General features: G+C 35.3%; 8 protein-coding genes across 8 annotated transcripts; 3 read left to right on the forward strand and 5 right to left on the reverse strand.

Annotated features, from left to right (window-relative positions):
- Positions 1 to 2,018: 2,018 nt before the first annotated feature.
- On the forward strand, positions 2,019 to 3,060 carry LOC18024459 (auxin-responsive protein IAA31). Its single transcript, XM_006406650.2, has 4 exons — positions 2,019 to 2,191; positions 2,305 to 2,516; positions 2,615 to 2,699; positions 2,794 to 3,060. The coding sequence occupies exons 1-4, from the start codon at positions 2,067 to 2,069 to the stop codon at positions 2,846 to 2,848; spliced, it is 477 nt and encodes a 158-aa protein (XP_006406713.1). The 5' UTR covers positions 2,019 to 2,066; the 3' UTR covers positions 2,849 to 3,060.
- A 608-nt stretch (positions 3,061 to 3,668) lies between these two features.
- On the reverse strand, positions 3,669 to 5,166 carry LOC112088891 (putative F-box/kelch-repeat protein At3g17540). The gene is made up of 2 exons (XM_024159261.1): positions 4,436 to 5,166; positions 3,669 to 3,960 (listed from the first exon to the last, which is right to left on the reverse strand). Exons 1-2 carry the CDS (start codon positions 4,825 to 4,827, stop codon positions 3,669 to 3,671), a joined length of 684 nt encoding a protein of 227 aa, XP_024015029.1. The 5' UTR covers positions 4,828 to 5,166.
- A 302-nt stretch (positions 5,167 to 5,468) lies between these two features.
- On the forward strand, positions 5,469 to 8,017 carry LOC18024460 (chromatin structure-remodeling complex protein BSH). Its single transcript, XM_006406651.2, has 10 exons — positions 5,469 to 5,606; positions 5,723 to 5,811; positions 5,937 to 6,031; positions 6,386 to 6,457; positions 6,572 to 6,619; positions 6,704 to 6,787; positions 6,891 to 6,929; positions 7,028 to 7,110; positions 7,225 to 7,287; positions 7,725 to 8,017. The coding sequence occupies exons 1-10, from the start codon at positions 5,557 to 5,559 to the stop codon at positions 7,822 to 7,824; spliced, it is 723 nt and encodes a 240-aa protein (XP_006406714.1). The 5' UTR covers positions 5,469 to 5,556; the 3' UTR covers positions 7,825 to 8,017.
- A 1,425-nt stretch (positions 8,018 to 9,442) lies between these two features.
- LOC18024461 lies at positions 9,443 to 10,092 on the reverse strand. The gene has a single exon (XM_006406652.2). It carries the CDS (start codon positions 10,082 to 10,084, stop codon positions 9,830 to 9,832), a length of 255 nt encoding a protein of 84 aa, XP_006406715.1. The 5' UTR covers positions 10,085 to 10,092; the 3' UTR covers positions 9,443 to 9,829.
- A 5,427-nt stretch (positions 10,093 to 15,519) lies between these two features.
- LOC18024463 (putative F-box/kelch-repeat protein At3g17570) lies at positions 15,520 to 16,251 on the reverse strand. The gene has a single exon (XM_024159098.1). The coding sequence runs from the start codon at positions 16,238 to 16,240 to the stop codon at positions 15,644 to 15,646; it is 597 nt and encodes a 198-aa protein (XP_024014866.1). The 5' UTR covers positions 16,241 to 16,251; the 3' UTR covers positions 15,520 to 15,643.
- Positions 16,160 to 17,693, reverse strand: LOC112088832 (putative F-box/kelch-repeat protein At3g17540). Its single transcript, XM_024159097.1, has 2 exons — positions 17,538 to 17,693; positions 16,160 to 16,825 (listed from the first exon to the last, which is right to left on the reverse strand). Exons 1-2 carry the CDS (start codon positions 17,666 to 17,668, stop codon positions 16,192 to 16,194), a joined length of 765 nt encoding a protein of 254 aa, XP_024014865.1. The 5' UTR covers positions 17,669 to 17,693; the 3' UTR covers positions 16,160 to 16,191.
- A 532-nt stretch (positions 17,694 to 18,225) lies between these two features.
- LOC18024464 (putative F-box protein At3g17270) lies at positions 18,226 to 18,682 on the reverse strand. The gene has a single exon (XM_024159099.1). It carries the CDS (start codon positions 18,680 to 18,682, stop codon positions 18,419 to 18,421), a length of 264 nt encoding a protein of 87 aa, XP_024014867.1. The 3' UTR covers positions 18,226 to 18,418.
- A 552-nt stretch (positions 18,683 to 19,234) lies between these two features.
- LOC18024465 (late embryogenesis abundant protein D-29) lies at positions 19,235 to 20,402 on the forward strand. The gene has a single exon (XM_006406656.2). The coding sequence runs from the start codon at positions 19,311 to 19,313 to the stop codon at positions 20,172 to 20,174; it is 864 nt and encodes a 287-aa protein (XP_006406719.1). The 5' UTR covers positions 19,235 to 19,310; the 3' UTR covers positions 20,175 to 20,402.
- Positions 20,403 to 22,262: the final 1,860 nt, after the last annotated feature.

Here is a 22,262-nt window from a genome sequence, read left to right on the forward strand (position 1 = left end):
TAGGATCATCATTTAAGTAAAAGATCTGATAGATCTGTCGGTAATGGAGTTATTAATGCTGGTTGAAAATCATCCTCTTCAGCACTCTTACAATATATAATACAAGAACAGATACAAAACAAATTATAAAAAAAAAACTATATTTCTAGATTAAGGACTAGCTAATACACAAAATAACACTTGTAGCCTGTCGACGGATCTATATATCTTCCCGGACCCATTACCGACCTTTGGTTTGTGGCTTTGTGCTCTTTTTATTCGTTTCTTCTTTAAAATGGATCATGACTCATGAGTGGTGAGTATGTCTATCACTTGAAGGGACCCCGTGGCTTAACATCAACTAAAATAATTTGATGTCACTTTTTTTGACGAAGTACTATCCAAATGATTGATTTTTCATCAGCAGCTAGCAAACATTCATTTTGTTTGTAGGACTATATATGATTTGATTATATGAAGTTGTACGCAAACGTGGAGATATGATTGCATCTTTGTCTATGCATGAACATGCCACGTTAATTTTGGAGTACATTTCATGATAATGATCTCTCTTGCTACAACTTTTTGGTACAGTACTATTGCATGCCTCTCTCTATATATTACTTTGATAAAACGTTTAATCTACGATGGTTACGAGTAATCAAGCTACAAACTCTGGTGATTTTTTTATTTTTACTTTCTTGTTGACATTCTCAGTCCTAGGACATTAATAGTTAAGGCAAAAAAAATTGAACTACTTCTTAGATTTTTTTTTTTTAAAAGGACATGCAATAGGGTTTTTGATTTTTATTGTTCTTACTGATGAGTTATATCGACGAAAACAAATGACAAAACTCTTATAAATCCAGATATGCATATGAGGGATAACTCCATGGACATATATTAGACTTAAATTATGACAAGAATAAAGTGGATTAGACATTCATCATTAGACTACTAGACATTATAAAGTTAACTATATCGAAATTCTCGCAAGAAGGATCCCTAGAGACCAGACATGCATGTCCAAAGACAGATCGTATAATAACTCATATATATAGGAGTCTTATCGATCCAACATCCAAGGTAGGCTTTATAACAAAGCAAAATATTTAGAATCCACTATTACACTGCCCATGATGATTCTAGGATCTAATATATTATCAATACAGCCAATGAACACTATGTGATGTAAATGTCTACTTTTTAATTTTTTTCGTTATTGTATTTTGAAAACAAAAAGGTAAAGATTGGGCTCCTAAGAGAGACAATACAGAAAGCTAAAGAGACATTAACAGGAAACGTATAGTTAAAGAAAAGAACACTGTCTGCTCTACAAAAACAACATACACAAAACTCTTCAATTCTCCTTTATTTTTAATTGTTTCCGCAATTTTCCATGGTCTGTAACATTAATGTGTCACAGCGACAATTGAGTTTTCTTATCAACAGAATGGTCTAAAATTGATCCCCAAGTTCATAGTCTATAGACTAATAAGTTTTCAAATATTGATGTAAGAAAGTGAAAGTGATGTGATGCTCAGTTTCTGTTTAAGGCTAGACAATAAAGCCTTTTGGCCCTTTATCTCTCCTAATTAAAGAATCTGAGCAGTTGAGAAATTAAAATCAAAGCCTTAACATTTTAGCTCCAACACCATTTGTACACACTTTCCTTGGATTCCTCCTTTTTATGGAAATTTCGAATCTTACATGTAAACAAATCTCAAAACCATGATTTCATATTTTACTATTAACAAGCTTCAAAGATCTAATTTTATGGATTTAGTCACTAATCGGGTAATTATTACAGTGGTTATCAAAACTCAATGTGTGTTCATATATAGAAGACTGAAAGTTCATAGTTAAAGTGGGGAACCTCTGTTTCTTTCTCATATTTATTTATATTAAATAAAAAGTTGATTAAATCATTTTAAAATCAAATCTATGCAAACGCATCACCTACTAGTCTCTAGTTGTTTACTAAACAGAGAGAGATAGAGAGAGACATGAAGAGCACTCTTAAAAGAGAACAGAAGAAATCATGTCGTTGCAGTTTTAGATGAGGTTACAGCTTCAAGGTCTCATCAATGGAGGTTTCTAACTCTTATTCTCCTTATTCCTCATCCTCTGTCGACAGTACTAAGCCTTCACCTTCTGAATCTTCTGTTAATCTCTCCCTTAGCCTCACCTTTCCCTCTACTTCTCCACAAAGGTCTTCTTCTTCCACATCAAGTCATCACTACTCTGTTAATGCTCTGTTCTGTTTCGCTCTGTTTTGTTCACATTTGTGTTTTTAAAGTTTAAATCTTTTCTTTTTTCCTGTAGAGAAGCAAGACAAGATTGGCCACCGATAAAACCATTGTTAAGAGGTAAACTAAAGGGTCGTCGTCTTGTTCAACGCGGTGACGACACATCTTTCTTTGTTAAGGTCTATATGGAAGGTGTCCCCATTGGGAGAAAGCTCGATCTTTGCGCATTCTCAGGCTACGAGAGCCTATTAGAAAACCTGTCTCACATGTTCGATACTTCAATTATCTGTAAGTAATTAACAAACACAAATTCTGTAAAACACCACCATTCACCTATATTCCAACACTTTGGAGAATGTTGAATACAATGTCTTTGGTTCTAACAGGCGGTAATCGAGATAGAAAACACTATGTTTTGACATATCAAGACAAAGATGGGGACTGGATGATGGTCGGTGATATTCCATGGGAGTAAGAACCTTATATCCCCATTTGATATATTGATAAATTCCCACTATCTTTTGTACATTTTTATCTCTGACTTGATTCGATGTGTTTTGTTCAGTATGTTTCTTGAAACCGTGAGAAGACTGAAGATCACAAGACCCGAGAGGTGTTAAAAACTTGGATCGTTCCGTTTCACAACTCTGTTTTCACAGTTTTGAGAGATTTAGGCATTGATGAAGAGTCTTCATGCGGGACAGAGCTCTTGCTGCATATCGCAACAGAGGCCTTAAAGAAGTTGGAGAATTGATGGATATATATATTTATTTGGCACCTTTGAGTGTGATTCTTTATAGAAATAAATCACAATATCCAAGACTTTTTCTTTTTTTGTCTGAGTAAAGATTAATTTACATGTTTGCAATCGTGTTCCTTGGGATGTTTATATGACCATGAAGAAAACACGAACGTTGTTGGGGAGCACGAACATGGACGCAGGGGGAGAGAATGATTCTCTTTGAAATGTGCCGGCTCGTCTTTCTTGGTGGACCAATATTCAGTTTACAGTTTTAATTTGACGAAACTAGGTTTTAAGCCCAATATACGCTGATTAGAAAGCCCGTATAAGCCCAAACATGTCAAGCATACATAGTAAGGCTCACATATGAGGATATGTGATATATATAGTTGTGGTTAAATGACTTTGCATAATTTGCAGATTCTGCTTACGTGATGATATTCTCTTCAAAGATCAATCATTATGAAGTGGAAATGGCTATAAGCAGAAGGAATGTATTTGAGTAAATATCATTAGATCACCGATCCGAGTTTAAAAGGAAAAGAAGAGGGAGAACAAAATTAAAAGCCTAATTCAGCTACTCTGTTTATCAACTAAATAGAAACAACACTTTTTTAATAATTGACTTGTTATCTCGCTTAAAAGAACATCACCAAAAAAACCAGGAAAAAGAAAGAAAGAAACTAAAATAAGTGATTTCATTGAACTAATAATCTCCTTTGGTTTCCACTTCTTTTTCTTTTCTTTTGCCTTTTGGGTGTTTTAATCTGAATATGAATCAAACTTGGAACATAAGAGAGGAGATCTGGCCGACCGAGAAGACCTTCCTTTCCAATATCTTTATAAACTTGTTTATACATGTTCTCTCCAACAACGTAGATTCTGGTCGGAGTGGTCACAAAACGACCATTCCTTCCCGTGTCCTCATCACAACACACTGCCACTTTATTCTCCTCATTAACAGGAAACGTATAGTTAAAGAAAATAACACTGTATACATATGAGTTGATGACATGTAATCTAGTTGTCGTTAACGATTGCATAATTTGTGAAAGTGGATATAACTATAAGCAGAAGGAATGTATTGGAGTAAATATCATTAGATCACCGATCCAACTTCAAAAGCAAAAGAAGAGGGGACATGAAAAACTTAATCCGCCAGTTACTCTGTTTATCAACTAAATAGAAACAACCCTTTTAATAATAATTGACTGTAGTCTCGCTCAAGAGAACATTACCAAAACCAGAAGAAAAAGCATTTGACTATAATCTCGCTTAAAAGAACATCACAAAAATGGAGAAGAAAGAAAGAAGGAAACTAATAAGTAACCCTCCTTGCTTCCTTCTCTTTACTTTTGCCTTTTGGGTGTCTTAATATGAACCAAACTTGGAACATAACTGAGGAGATTTGGCCTACAAAAAAGATCATTACTCTTTGCAGTAGTTCTATAAAACTTGTTTATACATGTTCTCTCCAACAATGTAAATTGTGGTCCTATAAGCATCATCCCAGTCTAAATCACAACACACTGCCACTTTGTTCTCCTCGTCCAACAAGAAGCTTGCAACACTCGCCACACCTGGCAAGTTAAATCCGTGAAGATCCACTACTAAGACGAAGTCGCTCCTCCACGACAAGTCTTTGGCATCCTCATCGATCTTTTTGCTCACCCATATCTTCATCTTACCTGGAAATTCATCAAATCTCTGATGCAACACCGAAAGCTTTTCTTCCCTAACCTCTGATAGAGCCGTGTTATCTTCAAATCTAAGACTCTGAAACGGAAGAGAGAGACGCTCAAATCGGCCCAATGGTAACGAGTTCTGGGTTTGATCCACCTCGTTTGACCCGTACATGGGTTCCAAACCACAAGTCTAGAGTTTTCTCCCATGGTGGCACATAATAGTAAACCGTCGCAAGTGAAATATTTTAGATATTTTCAAAGCTTTTGAATCGGTTCGATGGCTAAGTTGACCTGTACACTCGATGGATGGATCAAATCTGTTGTAAACTCCATGGAGATCCTCATCAATCGAATAAACCCGAGAATTACTAAGTAACACCGACTCACTCACTGCTGCTTTGCAACCCAGATTCTTCTTGACGAATTTCGGATCTTTGAATAAAGCGTACCATCGTTTGCAGCTAGTTTTAAATTTCGTCAGAGACTTGGCCGGAACCCTAGAGAGTATTTCCCATTCCAAATCGCTCATCGTCTTCTCGTGATTTGATCTCTCGAGGAAGAAAGCTTATATAAAGAGTCAAATTAGCGCGGGCTTTATCTACCAAAAAAAAAAAAGCTTACTGGGCTTATTTAAAAGCGAGACGGTAGGCCAACTATTTATTGTCGGTCCAGGACTCGAATAATTTTATATCGGATTGACTAAACCAGTCCCAAAAAAAAAGACGACGTTAAATGTGAAAGAACATAATAATAGAAGGGTGGTTCTGAAATAAACTATAATATATCTCTCTCTACGCTAGCGCCGGAAAAAAAAACTGAGAAATTGAAATTCCCCCTCCCCCCCCACTCTTTCTCTCTCGCTCGCTTTCTTACACAAAAATTGAATCTGTGAAATTGGGGAATGAAGTCTTCAGGGTCTACTGCATGGAAAGGTCCCGTCAAGTTCAGGATGTAAGCTTCGTCTCTTCCTCTTCTTCTTCTTCGATTAGTTTGTTTGAAATCGGATGGTGTTTTTGGGACTTGAATGAATGTTTTCTGATATGAATCAATCCATGGTTGGAGCTTAGGCCTACTGCTGAAAACTTGGTTCCTATTCGTTTGGATATTCAATTCGAGGGTCAGCGTTACAAAGATGCTTTCACTTGGAACCCTTCAGGTTTCCCTCTCTCTCAAAACCCTACATTTGTGTTTTTTTTTTCATCTTGTCGCTTCTGACAGTAGAAGATTCGCTGATTCTGTGTTTTTTTTTTTATGGTCCCTGCGTTTTCGTTTTGGATTAAGACCCGGATAATGAGGTTGTTGTCTTCGCTAAAAGGACTGTTAAAGACTTGAAACTTCCCCCTGCGTTTGTCACTCAGATTGCCCAATCTATTCAGGTTGCTTCTCACACTGGATCACACTTTCCAATCTTAGTTTCTCTTCTGATCTATTATTGTTGGTATCTCTTTTACATGTCATAGAGATGATAAACTGAGCAATTAAGGTGACAATTGTGGAAGGGTTTTAGTGATTGAATATGTTTTTTTTACTTACAAAGTTCTTTTGAAATCTGCCACACGTTCGACTTATTGTTTAGCTTGTACTCGATAACATGCTTGCTTGTTTATAGCATTACACAATGGGATGTATAGTTTTATATCTCTAAGACTGCTAGTGTGATGTATTTGTAAGGATTTTAATAGTTTCTTGGGAAATCTTTGCTCACATCGGTCAGTTTCCTGCTTTATCAGTCTCAGCTCTCAGACTTTCGGTCATATGAAGGACAAGACATGTACACTGGTGAAAAAATCATACCAATCAAGGTCTTATGGACACAAGATATCCTTTTTATCCCCCTCTCTTTTGGTCGTGAGTGTTTTTCTGAACAAAGAAGTATTTCATAATCTGATAAGTTACCTTTCCTCTTTTTTTTTCAGCTTGATCTCCGAATTAACCATACCCTTATCAGGGATCAGTTCTTGTGGGTGAGAATGCCTGGTGTTGTTGAACGATTTCAACCACGATTTGTGTACTCGTAGTCTCAATGCAGCTTTGTTACCGGTTTGCAGGACCTAAACAATTTTGAGAGTGATCCTGAAGAATTCGCAAGAACCTTGTGCAAGGATTTAGGTGTTGAAGATCCTGAAGTTGGGGTAAGATAACCACTCAAATTTTTACCTTTCATTCTGTAATTAAACGAACTTGGAGCCCAAATTTTTGAAACAAATGGTGTTTGGTTTCTTTTTCTCCCTGAAGCCTGCTGTTGCCTTTGCAATCAGAGAACAACTTTACGAGGTGAAAACTCTGGCTGGATCTTCTTTTTTGTATCTCGGTGTATTTGAACACGAATACTAAACTTGGTGACCTACCATATTGTTGTTTCTGCTTTCCAGATTGCAGTTCAAAGTGTGACTTCTGCTAGGGAGAGTAGATTAAGTAAGAAAGGCCGCAGAGGATCTGATCATGGTTCAGCGAGGTCTTTTCACGTTACTCCTATTTTCTATCCAAGTTATCTTGTGGTAACAGTTGAGCTAGCTTAAAGTGTGGCTTCAGCTATTTTCTATAATAACTTTCCATCTTTAATGTGCAGCAAGGCAAGTGGCTTGTCAATGGACCTAGTGAAGTTATTCAGCTTTAAGTCCAGTGTAGTTCGGTAAGTGATTTTCATGACTCCACTTGATGTATAAATTTTCTTTGTGAAATTGTCTATTAGTGTCTAGATTGCTTATAAGGTGAGTTGAAACAGTTATAACTTCGTGACACATCCTGAGCTTCTGTCTTATGTACACTAAAATGCCACCGCTTCTTACATTTTCTATCATTTCATAGTAAGATCCCGTGTTTTAGAGATGGTCCTACCTCTGGGAATGTTGCATCTTGTTATTGAAGACAAAAATAAAATCACTAGGTTCCAATTCGTTTGATTACAAAAGAACTCAGTGGAGGTTGAAGAACGTCACTTCCTGCATAGCTTATCACTGAATGAGATTTTTGAAATAAAGATTGAAGAGAACAAAAATTGACATGCGAAACCAAGCAAAAGTGATAACAAATTCCTGTCTTAACAGATGTTATCATTGATATTGACAGGAAACGGAAAGACTTGGATGTTTATGAACCAGCGGTGGATATGCTAACAAATGAGGAAGTTGATGCGCTTGAAGCCAGAGAAGAGAGGCATGCAAGGTAAAGAGTTTCGTGGACATGTATATTTCATAGGGCAGGACTCAAAATATGAAGGATAGCACGAACTCAATGTTGTTGTATTATCGTTAACTGGAGTTTTATGATCTCCTTAGGAATACTCTTTATCAGTGACTTTAGAATCTTTGGATTCTTACAACAGATTATGTAGACATAATGTTTGATGTGATACTCAATCCTCTAAGATGATTAGTCATTGCATCCTGTAGTATAAAACCCGGTGTGTAGTATATTTGCCGTGGTGTAAGTCTGAGCTTTGGTTAAGTGAAACACAAGTGGGTGTTGAATGATGAATCTTAGATGAGTTTACCTCAAAGGGACATGTTAGGTTTGCAGAGTTAAGTGAAGACCATCTCTTCGATTAAGATGTTTCCCAAACTTTGAGCATGTTAATGTTTGAGAGAGAGAGAGAGAGAGGGAGATTATAAACTTAATTTAAAATGAAATAAAGAAGAAATTTAGGAGAGAACTCAAAGGACAAGACACGTTGTGAGAATCAAGTGTCCCACTTGAGAATTTAATAAGATCTCATCATCAACCATTAACCCCACTGTCGATATACGGTCGTACTTTTTCTTCTATTCTCTTCTCTCTTTTTTTTCTTTTTCTTTTTTTCTTTGTTCAATGATTGGGTCCCCCTCTAAGCTCAAGCTGCTGTCATCTTAATTATTATTATTTTTATTCGAAAATAAAATTATTGTTTTTGTTACTATTATTGTTTTGATGGAAGTTTTGTAATTTTGTGTGGTGATTATTGATCAGTTTTTGTTATGCATGAGTTGTACTTGTGCCCTTCAAATATTATCCGTGAGGTATATATAAAAGTTATGATAATATCTTGAATCGGCATACTAACATTATGGGAATCAAGTAGTAAGTAGATCAATAAAAGAAAATTGAATTTATTATTAATCTTCTGTGTAGTTGTATATCGTCATACTCTGACCTACTTTGGTGTTTTTGGTTAAGGATAAATACTTCACTTTAGATGATTTCGTGTTTTCTTTTCTCGACTATATTAACAGGTTTAACTGACTCGAAACTGGCTAAAATCAAACTGTTTTGTTTAGTCTATGGTTTATAGGGTTCAAATCAGAAAAAAGGTCCTGAATCTAGCTGATATTAAACAAACAGAAGAACGAGTTGTCTAGCTCTAATGAAGGTTATATAACTAACAATTTTTTTCTTTTTGTGGTTATAAAACATTTGGATCTACTTGAGATTGAGACTATAGATTGTTTTTTGTCGACTGAGCAAAGTAACGAGCGTAAAGCCTTTGAAGTCTTTATGTCAGTCCGAAGTTAGGAACGTCAACTCAGTGGATAGAGTGTGTATATTGTTGAGACATTAGGCCGTTACCGAAAGTGCAAAAGTATAATTAATTTCTAAGAGACGATAGAATAATATGCTAATTACTTACCTTTTGACGAAAATGATGATTACTTGCCATTTTTGTTAGCATTTACTTACTAATGTTTGACTTAAGTAGTTGCTCCAAACAAAAATAAAAGTCGGTTTGTTGATTTACGTATATACTGTTACATTGCAACAATTTCATAATATATAATATTTTGTTTGGGTCTTCTGATTAATAATTCAACACATGTGCAACTTCGGTCAATACATGGCTTTTACATTATGGAGAACTAGTTCTTGAGTTCTTAAACAAATAATGCTAATCATCTCATACAAATGATATAGAACTCAAGACAGACAATTTTTCCCTCCCAAAAAAAAAAAGAAAAAATCCCACCGTAACTTAATCACGTGGATTATCAAAAGAGAAAAGAGTAACATCTAAATTCTCGACGATAGTTCGTCGAAAAAAAATTCATATAGACTTAATTAAAAAAAAAAAAAAAAAGCCACGACTGTGGAATAAGAAGGATAAGAAGGAGGAAGAGGAAGAGGAAGAGGAGAAAGGGCTAATACCGCTTTTTTAATATATGTACAAAAAGCAGATAAAGAAAACCATGATTTTGGTGTTTGGTTTAGGGGTTAAGAGAAGTGAGGTTATTGGAGGAGTTGGATTTGTCAAGAATAGACCACATGACAAGAACGTCGTCGTATCCACAAGCCATGACTTCTCCTTGAAGCTCTCTTACCATCCTCCTCTCGTGCTCTTCCCTCGCTTTCGCATCCATTCTTCCACCACGACAACCTTTTTGTGGTGATTGCTGCGGTTGGTTGAAGAACGTTGCTGCCTTCTTGAATGGTGTTGCTATTGTTTTCTTCCATGATGCCATTTTTTGTTTTTCTTTTCTATTTTTTTTGTTTACTCAGTTCTTGAAACAAATGAAACCTTCTTCTTCTTCCAATCAGAGATTCGGATTGGGAGAGCTCGAGAACGACTTGTTATGTCTATTTATACACACACACACATACTCTCTCTCTCTCTTCTTCTTATGATGGATTATAATATATAATAGTTCTTATTAATAAACTAAAGAGTAATTAGTAATGCTAAAGCAAAGGGGAGGGAGAGAGAGGCAAGATCCGCAATAAGAGCTTCCAAGAAACATCACTTTTGTTTTTTTTTCTTCCTATATTAACTTTTAACTTTATGTTATCCATTTAACATCGTTTAGGCCTCTCCCTACCCTCCCACATGCCTCCCCACGTGATCTCTTCATCTCTTTCTTTTTTAGTTTTACCACACACACATTATCAATTTCTCTCTATTTTACATTCAATTCGACAAGTTGTGTAATAATATCATGTAACCAAACCGGAAACCGAATCAATATATACATATAACATACGGGGAGCAGATGGAGTCAAGAGTTTGCCTTTTCCCACTCCTTGGTACTGACAACACCAAATGCTTCACTGCATTTTCTCATTCCCATCCACTTCCAATCGGTTTATATGTGTCCATCTCCCTTTTTTCTTTATTTCTTATCCATCTTTCATTAATTTTAGATGTTTCAATAGCTCATCTAGCAAACTAATAGCCTTATAAGCGAGAGTTAAATTCGACGTACGGGTTATAAAACTTAGAAGTTTACTATTTTATGAAGCACACATATCTGATAAAGATGTTTCTATTATTTATTATTTAAACTACACTCATATTAGTTTATGTAGGTACTAACCAAAAATTCAGTAATCCACAGCGAAATGGAATCGTGATTAATTTATGTTAATTCAAGTTAAGTTAGTTTGATCAAATTTGGTGGCTAGAAAATGGTAAGAATGTTAAAAATTTAAAGGACCAATGAATTAGAGGATTGAGGTGGGCACAGATTGGTCAGAAAATAGCCCATGTGAATTTCACATGTTTCTCTGCTTCTCTATCTTACCTTCTTTTCATAAAACTCTTTGTATTTATGATTAAATTAGATACGCAATATTTTTTTACTCAGACTTAGATATACATACTGTATCAGAATGATAAGTTATCCACTTAATCTACGAAATTTTAGATACAAGAAAATTAAATTGTTCTTATTTGATTTAACCGATATTCAGATTGGTTATTCAATTAATTAACAATCTTTTATTCGGATTAAACATTCTAAATTCAGCCGTATGCACGCACCAAACTACAAGATTCCTTTTTCATATTTACGATACATTTATGTCTAGTTTAAGTAAAAGGGAGCCCGAATAGTTAAATTAACGTAGCTTAAAAGTTATGCTTTAGTTTTCTTTCTTTTGATATTGGTTTTAAAATTAAGAAATGCTTGTAAAAGCATCTTTTGCATGAGAGGAACAGTCGCAGTGCATGTATCATCTTCTCGTTACAATAGAATCTGTTGTTTTTATTAAAATCCTCTTACATGTTAATATTTTTCCGGAATTATTAAAATCTGACTATCCTCCTTTAAATTGTTTTATAGCATCCCACATGACAGCCAACGGACTCTGCTCATTGGTGCGTAATTATTTTCCTCTTTGTCTCAAACTTTTTAATTGATATTATAATATGAAGAAAAAGAGTTAATATATAAATATTGTAGAACATGATTTGGTTCGTGGTTCTATGATCACACATTCGGAGGTACCCTCGAGACACGATTGATTTAATCAAATAGTTATATAACTTTTTTGGGGGGTTAATTATTGGTTATAACTTATAGATGTGGTTTTCGTTCTTTTACTATTAGTTTTTTGCATCTCATTTTAAACTGGTGATAATAATTCAAAGAAACAAAAAGACAAATTCCTGCAACTTACAGAATTCGAATCATGATGATTAGATGGTATTTCTCATGTTAAAAAAAAAGTTTTTCTAGTTAGAAAAAATATATTGTATATTAAATCTAGAAATGGTGATGCGAATAAATCAAATGAATTATATGCCATGCAGCGGATTGATCGTTCTAATTTTGACCGTATCCGTATGGATTTGCTATCTTTTCTCAAAATGTTAGGTAGTCAGATTCAAAAATACTGTTATAACTTTAACCAAAAAAAAAAAGTACTGTTATTAAGAGAGTAACGTAATTGAGGATATAAGAAATTGAAACGGAAAATCTAATGAGTGACAGAGTGAAGAAGTACAAAAAGAGGAGCTAATTGTTTGTTTGTTTGTTGACTGATGAACACAGAGTGACGAGTTTGGTCGGTCCGTAAATTAGGTGACTTTTGTACGAATTTCCGGTGCCTCCTCCCAACTCTGACTTCCTCTTCTTCTTTTTTTCTGTTTTACTTTTTCTTTTCTCTCTTTCACACTTTCCATTTAATTTAAAAACATATATTTGTGTAATTTTTTTCAATTCTTTTGAGAATAAGATGATATAAGCTTTGACTATTGAATTATGGGTTTGCGTTTTCTGACGAAAATATAAAGTTATATATCCCTGAATTCTGTTATGGATGTAAGATATGTTTGTCATTGATTCCTACTGTACTTCAAGATTTGAAGTGTCATTGTACTTGTTACGCCGACAAATAAATAATAACTTTTACAGGTGAATAAGTCGTCATTTGTATTATGAGATTTATTAGGAAGAAACTTAGTATAAAATAACTTCACACAAACACAAGTTGTTATATACAGAAGATGAAACCAGGCGTTGTGAACTTGTTATCGAGTTGTTAATCAAGTTAACTTGTTATCTTAGTTAATCAGTCACCAATTAGAAGAAGTTAGTCCATATTTCAAGATCCATCCGAAAATGGTTTTCAACCGAGAACTTTGACAAATTTTAAACCGGGAAAGAAAGCCCACGGGTTTACAACTTTATAGACTTAGGTCTATGGGTCGATATTTTTTTTCATTTTTTGGATAATCAAGTCTAAGGGCCTGCTCATATTAACAATATTTTTGTTTTCCAAAAAAGATCTAGCCTTTTCCATAAAAATGCTGTAGTTGGTGCAAAATTCGATTTCCAATTCGTTAAAGATCTTAACATCATACATTATAATGATAAGGTTATGAAAACTGTATTTTCATACAATTACGTATAAGTGGTATAACGTAATGATGTTAACAAAGAAAACTTAGTTTTCTTAATTAAATTTGATAGGGAAATGTAATTACGTTTTTTTTTTAAATAGTAGAATACATAATAAGTCAGAAAAAAGATTTCCAGTACAAATTTTAATTTTTTAATAGACAGTGCGAGCCGAGAACTTATAAATCATCATTATTATTACATAAGTAACCAAACGTAAGACGAATATATGTAGTAAATCTAACAAACACAGGCTTTGATAGTTGTTTACCATGAACTAACACAAGATTTAGACCCAAAAAAACTAACACAAGATATTGAAAAGAAAAAAAAAACATGAAGAAGCAGAAAAGAAAGGCAGAACATGGAAAAACAATTCAAGGAGGGGTTTTGTAATCAGGATCAGAGACTCGGTTCTCATAGAACTTAGCAATAAAAGAAGTGGCTCTTCTATCGACCCCTGGCTCAGCGATCCAAAGCCGGCCATCTTCATCACTGGTCATGATTCTTGACCTTATGATCACTCCTTCTTCGCTCCAATCATCTCCACTGTTCGAACAGCACGGTAACATAGCTCTTATTACGGAAAACGTTGACGATTTCTTGCTCCTACCCATCTAGTTTTATCTTATGTATACAATCACCCAATTTAAACATATGGTTATATACAACTAAGTTTTCGTATTTATAGGAAGGGAAAAAGAGAGAATATATAGGAAGTAGCTAGGACATTGTGAGATACAAATACAGCCTCTCGTGTATACAATATGCCTTTAACACGTACGTACATTCGTATCTCTATATATAATATATGATCTATACGAGGTTTAAAATAACATTCTTGTCCAGAGAAAATGCATTGGAGACCGACCGATGGGTGCATGGCTGTAAAAGTGAAGAACTTCTTTTGAGATGAGAATAAGTTCTCATCCTTTGCATGTACAGTATCATGTGGAACGGAGGATTCAATTATATATTTAAATAGTTTATAAAGTATACAATTTAATGTCAATGATGATAGAGATATATGCTCTTCATCATGTATTTAGCCGTATAATAATCAAGCCTATGTCTATACTACCAAACTATATTCTTCAGCTTTTGTCTTCTTTGTTTTCCCCCTAGTGTATATGGTTGATTTGCCCGAACCAACATTGATATTATTCAACAAGCTACCCCACTATTTAAATTATATGTTCAAAAGCTTTATTATAAGCTTTTTCCATTATAATTGATTTTCTAATTAGTTAAGTTTTGTCACTTTTAATATTCAATGAAATTCTGAACTATACAATAATCGATCTAATTAAGGGATCCATATACATTGTTGTACAATGTTTTAATAAGTGGCTGTTGGTGCAATGGTGCTACATGTATCCACTATATATAGCCACCTAAAAGAAATTTAAATAAGTATGATCTATCTATCTCTTTAATACAAACTAGAAAGGCAATACTTGTCAATATTTGTGATCTCATTGATCATTATCTTGAAAAAGAAAGCCTTAAAGATTAGATTTTCTAAACTAAAACTTAAAAGCTGTGTAATTAATGTACTGTCGGAGTCTATAATATATTGGGGATTGTTGGATTTGGCTTTGAACTTGACCCATGCTTTCTACAATCTTGTTGAAACAACAATACGTTGTCGTTCTTTCTGCCCGTATGCTTCCATCCGAGACTGCGTCTTCTTCTTCTTCTTCTTTTTCACAAAACAGAGTAATTTTCACCGAGCTATCTCATAACCTGCTCCCAAAACTCATCATCATTTGAACAGAAGCTCTGTAGTATAAATTAGGGCTTTAGACGTGGTGAAAATGACTTAGTTATGTGTGTAAAAGATTGTTGAGACATTTTGATTTTTGGTTGGATTTAGTAACTTGGTTAGCACAGATTTCTGGTTTAGTTCATGGTTCACTTTTTTTCTTCTGCATAGTAGAATCGTTGTATGTAAAAGATTATCGAGGCATTTTGATTTTCAATGAGAAAAAAAAAAGAACAGGAAAGGGTTATTTTTTCTTTCTCACAGGGATTCTCCAAAAAGTGGTGAGATGAATCTGTTTCTCATTTACTGTGTGTTTCAAGATGTGTTTTGTGCTTCAGACTTTTTCATGAAACATCGTCATACTTCAATGTATCAAAGCAAAGGTCTGATGTAACACCGAAAGTCCCTCTTCTCTTATAACTGATTGCCTTTAAAATAATCACAGTGAGATGGACGCAGAGTTTGTCCAAATCTCTCTTTTCAAGAAATGAAAACTTGGTGAAATCTTGTTTTTTTCAAAAGTAAAAAGAGTAACAAAGAAAATCCAGCTACTCTGTTTAGCTAAACAGAAACAACACTAATTGATAATTGACTAATCTCGTTCAAAGAAACTAGGTAACTGAATCAGCTAGTCACCTTTAATCTGTTCTGCCTCCAGGACTTCTTTGCATTGCCGGAATTTGAACCAAAGTAGGAACATAACTGACGAGAAGTGGATCAAGGGAACGTGGTCTCCTTGTCGGCTCTCTATACACTTGTTTATATATATCCTCTCCAGCAATGTAAAGTCTGGTCCTGCCACCATCCTCATCGTCTTTATCACAACACATGACCGTTTTATTCTCCTCGTCCACCAAGAAACTCATCACCCTCGTCATACCATTTAAACCAAGTTCATCGAAATCCACTTCTAAAAATTCGCTCCACGAATAGTCTTCGGCGTCATCAGTCTTAGTATTGGCCAACCATATCTTCATCTTAAAATCAAAGTTTTCAAACGGCTGATGTAACACCGCAAGTTTCTCTTCTCTGACAACTGATAGAGCTGCAACCAAATCAGGATCACCATCACTCTCAAAAGGAAGGGGCAGGCGTCCAAATGTCACTGTAGTGAAATCAAATCTGAGTATGAAATTAACCAGAGAGTCTCCTCTACCATCTGAAGCTAACCAGTAAGTATTTCCCTTTAAAGACACTCTTTCGTTCCAATCAACTGATCCAACAGAACCCTCCATGAATCATAGTTGAAGTCATAAATCTCAAACTTAGAAGCTGTGAGGTTCTGGTCGGTGCGATAATAGCTACAGCTCAAGATTTTGTAGCTCACGCACGGTTTCTTGTTGCTTTTTTCGTACCCTAGAAAATACTTAGGTCTAGATAATCTGGAGGATGGGATCCATCTGGTTTGACCAGTACAAGGGTTCCAAACCACGAGTCTATTCTCTTTCGTCTTGCATAACAACAAACCCTCACAGTGAAAGATTTCTGATACCTCGACGTCTTTTGAATCCTTTACACTCTTGAGTTTACCTGTAATCTCGATAGATTGCACGTACTCGCTGGAGATTCCACGGAGATCGAAGCTAAATGAATAAACCGATCGATCTACCTTTAAGACCATCTGCGTTGCTGCTTTCCCCAAGTTCTTCTTGATAAAGCTCGGATCTTTAGAAAAAGCATCCCATCTTTTGCAAGCAATTCGCAACTGTTTAACAAATGTGACCGGAACCCTAGAGAGTATTTCCGATTCCAGTTCCCGTGGGAGATCGGAAATCATCATTGTTTCTCCTTTGATCATTGTTTCTCCTTTGATCTCTGACCTGAACCTCCCAAGGAAGAATAGCGACAGAGCAAGGAACGATTAGGGCTTTATGTTTTCATATTAACAATTGGTATCTCTACATATATATAAGGAACTCTGAGGGTGCCGCCCAAAAAAGGAAATATAATAGTCAATTAGCACGGCATAGAATGCGCTACCGAAAAAGGAAAAGACAGAGAAACACATAAAGGTAGATTTAACACAAAATAGGAAACGCTTATGTGAAAACGCTTGATTTGATTTTCGCTGAGTAGCGTGGGGGTGGTGATTTTGGATTATATGATATATTTCTTTAGATGATTGTGTTTGGACAGAATGTTAAACCTTGAAGAACAGAGAATGAGTTCAATAAGAGTATTCGGAACATAGGGAGATCAATCTATTGATGTATTTCTCCATTGAAGTTACTTCCCTTTGTTCTGGCTCTCCAAAACCAATCATGTGATGTGTAACTCGCTCTAAGTAGTCATAAACAATGTATTTGAGTATAGATCACTAGATCATCACCAATCCATTTTTCAAACAAAAAAAGCAAAAGAACAGGTGCAAAGAGAAGCTTTATCCAGTTACTCTGTTTATTAAACTAAATAGAAACACCCACTACAAAAAGAAAAGCTTTTCCTTCAATAATTGACTAATCTCGTTCAAAATGAACACATTACCAAAACCAGAAGCAAGGAAAAAACTAGTAAGTGATTCATTCCACTAACCTCCTTGTTCTTCTTTTCCTTTTGCCTCTGACTGTATCTTTCTGAATGCGAACCAAACTTGGAACATAACTGAGGAGAAATGGCCATCTACAAAATTTGCCCTTTGTACTCTCGTTGAAAACTTCAAACATCAAAATTTTTCACCAACAATGTGAATTCTGGTCCTATCTCCATAATCCAAGTCTATATCACAACACACTGCCACTTCATTCTCCTCATCCAACAAGAAATTATCAAGATCAAGAGTCATCGCTTCTTCATCATCTATCATAAATTCCAAATCCACTACTAAGAATTCGCTCCACGACACCTCTTTTCTTTCCCTTGAGAAATCTTACTGCTAACCCATATCTTCGCCTCTGATGAGGACGACTCAAAACTCCGATACAACACAGAGAGTTTTTCTTCCCTAACAACTGATGAAGCCGCAGTATCTTGAAGATTAGTACTCTGAAACGGAAGAGGAAGACGCCTAAATCTCTCTGTCGTGAAATCAAAACTGAGCAGGAAAAGTCCGGTTTCCTCGTGGCAAGCAAGCCAATATGCATTTTCTCTCATAGACACGCCCAAGGATGACGATAAGGTGAATTTCACAGCTAAACCATCAATAACCCTCCACGAATCAGAGCTAAAATCATAGATTTCGAACTCGGAAACATAGGTTTTCTGCAATGAGATCTCATAACAGCGAAGCAACAATACTTTGTAGCTATTGTTTCCGTATCCTAGAGCAAAGGTATCAAAAACATTTTCTGGGCTCGATCCATCTCGTTTCACCGTTACAAGGATTCCAAACCACGAGCCTAGGCTTCCTTCCCATGGTGGTGCACAATATCAATCCGTCGCACTGAAAGATTTTAGATACTTTGATGTTTTTTAGTTTACCTGTAAATATTCACAGATGGGTAAACTCCGAGATGAATTCCATGGACATTGATCCTAATTGAATAAACGATGGAATTCATCAGTAAGATGACCTCCCTTGCTGCTTCACTACCCGAATTGTTCTTCTCGATGAATCTCGGATCTTTGAATAAAGTGTACCATCGTTTGCAAGTGGATTTCAATTTTTCTAGAGACTTCGCCGGAACTTTGGAGAGTATTTCCGATTCCAAATCGTGAGGAAGATCGGAAATCATCGTCATTGTTTCTGACTGCAAATGGGGAATCAGGGCATTTGCTTTATTTATAAGTTTCGCTTACAAAAAGCCCAATAAAGTTTTGCTTACAAAAAGCTCAATTAGTAGCCCATAACTCACTAAACCGTGAAGTTATACCGGAACAATTTTATTTGTAGGCCATTCGCAATACATTTTGATTATTATCTTGTTTTGAATTATTTGATTCTACTGCTACATGTACAGTCCAAGATTGAACAATGTGTTTGAAACTGATTCCACCACTGAGTTACTATTTTTTAAAGTAAGAGTATGGAATTTAGTGAAGATTTGTTATCCATTGTTTTTAAAATAAATAAGACGTGGATTGGATACTGTTAAGGAGATAAGAATTAAAAATGTCTTGAAAGCCTTTTTCAAGTCGGCAGAGTAACACGTGTAAAGAAGCACGGAACACGAATCCTAGATCGAAACGCCAGAAGAAGTCGGTACGCGCCACGTCCTTGGACACGTGTTAACAACCCATCTCGTTTTCTACTATACATAACAGAGCAATCACATTTACCAATCCTCGAAGAAAAATCCACACAGAGCTTTTCCTGAGAATCATAAATCGTAATTTTGGTTATCGATTGATTAGTGTTGAAGTAAAAAAATGGGTTTAGGGAGGAGAGTGCACGGTTTGGTTATGGTATCTTTGGTACTTATGGCCATTGTAACGATGTGTTGTGTCCAAGCAACCACCGAGGAAGAAGCGGCTAAAGATGAATCATGGACTGATTGGGCCAAGGAGAAGATCGGTCTGAAACACGAAGAGGACATCGCTCAGGAAGCGACTGATAAGGCCAGGGACGCTAAAGACGAGGCCACACGCAAAGCAGAGGAAGCGGTAGGAGCTACGAAGGAGAAATCGGAAAGGGCTTACGAGACAGCGAAATCGAAAGCCGGCGAGACTATTGGTTCCGTGAAAGACAAGGGAACGCAGAGCTACGATACAGCCGGTCAAGTGAAAGATGACTTGACTCACAAGTCAAAAAAGGTTAAAGACAGTTTGTCGGGAGACGAAAGCGATGAGACGTGGACTGATTGGGCTAAAGAGAAGATCGGAATCAAGCACGAAGACGATGAAAACTACCCTAACGTGGGGGACACGGTGTCGGAGAAGGCTAAAGAAGCTAAAGACGCAGCTAAACGCAAAGCGGGAGAAGCTAAAGGAAGGTTGGAAGAAACGGTTGAGACGGCGAAGGAGAAAGCTAGCGATTTCACGAGTGCGGCTAAGGAGAAGGCGGAGAAGTTGAAGGAGGAAGCGGAGAGAGAAAGCAAGATTGCGAAGGAGAAGAGTAAAGAAAGCTACGAGAGCGCGAAATCCAAATCCGATGAGACTTTGGAGTCTGCAAAAGATAAAGCGTCTCAAAGCTATGATTCAGCTGCTAAGAAATCGGAGCAAACTAGAGATACCGTCTCTCACAAGTCAAAACGTGTTAAAGACAGCTTGACCGACGATGATGCTGAGCTCTAAAATTTGTGTTTTTTTTCAAAAAAAAAAAGTTGTCGAGGAGTATAAACAGCTTTTGAGATGGGTTATGTTGCTTTTTCTTGTTCCTGATGTATAAATATGTATCTTGTATGAATCTGTTTTCATGTTTCTTTTCTTTCTTTTTTGGTTTCGTTGTGCATCGATCGGTTGATCTCTTAGGGTATACATATATCGTATGTTTTAAATTAAGAGGCTAGTTGCAGTTGGTTGGGCCTGATTAGTGAGTTTCATTGGCCCAAAGTCTTTTGAGATAAGATTTTGGAAATTGATTAAAAAGTCTTTTGAGTGAAGAAGCATAATCACAATAATATGAATATTCATATCTGAATTCATTTTTTTTTTTTAATTATCTGAGGACTGTCCGAGGAAGCATACATACTAATTTACCGATTAGCCATTAGCGTAGTTAATTTAAGCCTACTTTTGCTTTGATGTTAGTTAAATATGTTAATAATTGGAATCTGTTGAAACATGGATTAAACATAAGATAAACACGTAGGTTGTATATTAATTAACCTTTCCCTTTATTTATCGTTTGGCTTTTGCCCCCACTCCAGTAGTCGAGTAGTGGCTGGTGGGAGGAAGTGGATTGCTCACCTCACATCACAAACTTATAATAACAATACACTAAGCTCTTTTTAACCATAACGTAGTTCACTTTTCCAAATTAAATTAAATTATAACCTCGACAATCATTTTGTTAGTAAAAATAAAAATAATAGTATTCAACTTTCTTTTTAATTGCCAAAAGGGTTTTCTAATTGTTTTCAGCTTTCACTTTTTGCTTATGTCAAATGCGACAAATGGCTTTGCTTTCTCCTTTCTTGTTCCCAAGGGTTATAGATTCATTTCCGCGTCAACCAAATGTATAATTTAGCGTATCGTATTATATACCATCCCGTGTACTTTTGAGTTTCTTAATGCTACTAGCTATTAGTAAATTATATTACAATAAGTTATTGCATTCACCTGAATATAGGGCATCCAGTCTGGTTATGTTGATTATATGTATCGAATACCAAACGTAAACCATATCAATGAAAACCATATGAAATCGGAAAATAAGTATTCGGATTCGATATTTAATGTAAAAACGTTTTTTAGATTAACTAAACTTACATTCACTTGAAAAAAAAAAAAAAAATCAGATTCGGTCTTCCTTTTGTGTTCGAACTACCCATATCCGACACCAAATAAATAAATAAACTTACAAAGATAAATAAATTAAAATCTCAATCTTTTTGAAGGATTTTGAGTTGATTTTTTTAAAAAATCGAAACTGAACTACAACGGAATCCAACCAATACCAATTAATATATGTTTCTCTATTTCATACCTAAAAATTCAAGCCAACCGAAACCCAAAATCGTGTATGACCCTAATTTTGTCACTAACTAGTACTCACATTATTATTTTAGAATTAAATCGAAAGACATGAATCTATAGTATTACTATTACCTATAGTATTACTATACCTAGTGTTAATTATTGGGAATAGGATTCGGTAGACATCATGTTTCGATCTTGATTTTTAGTTGGATCTCTTCGTAAAACCGATAAAATAATATTGATTTTGTATCACTTTTGTTTTTTTTTCTTTTTCCTTTCCAATTGATGTATCTTAGAATTATACAAATTAAGCTTCCAATTTGGCATTCTTGGGGTAGACATAAACTAGACTTGTCTCTTCGTCAATGGAAAGGTTTGTGTCATGCGTCTATTTTAAAAATGTATAAGATAGGACATGTATATGTGGATTGAGTTTGGATAAGATTCGTAAAAAAAAGAGACTGATTTATCCATTTAAGAATTATTTAATGGGTCGCTTTTAGGAAAAAACCTATGTTAAACTAAGTTTATTTAAATATTGATCACAATATTTATTTGAACACTCTATAAATTGACGTTTAATTATTGTTATGGAATCTAAGATCCTTTTGGAACTTAAGTTATTGGCTATCACTTATCACAAAGTCTCCCTATTCTGTATACTATTATATATTTAATTAAGTGCGTTAACGTCTACAGATAAAGAATATTCCCCACAATTTAACATGGAATTTATAACCT

This window comes from Eutrema salsugineum, unplaced genomic scaffold (assembly GCF_000478725.1).
Source record: "Eutrema salsugineum unplaced genomic scaffold, Eutsalg1_0 scaffold_13, whole genome shotgun sequence".
Taxonomy (NCBI): Eukaryota; Viridiplantae; Streptophyta; class Magnoliopsida; order Brassicales; family Brassicaceae; genus Eutrema; species Eutrema salsugineum.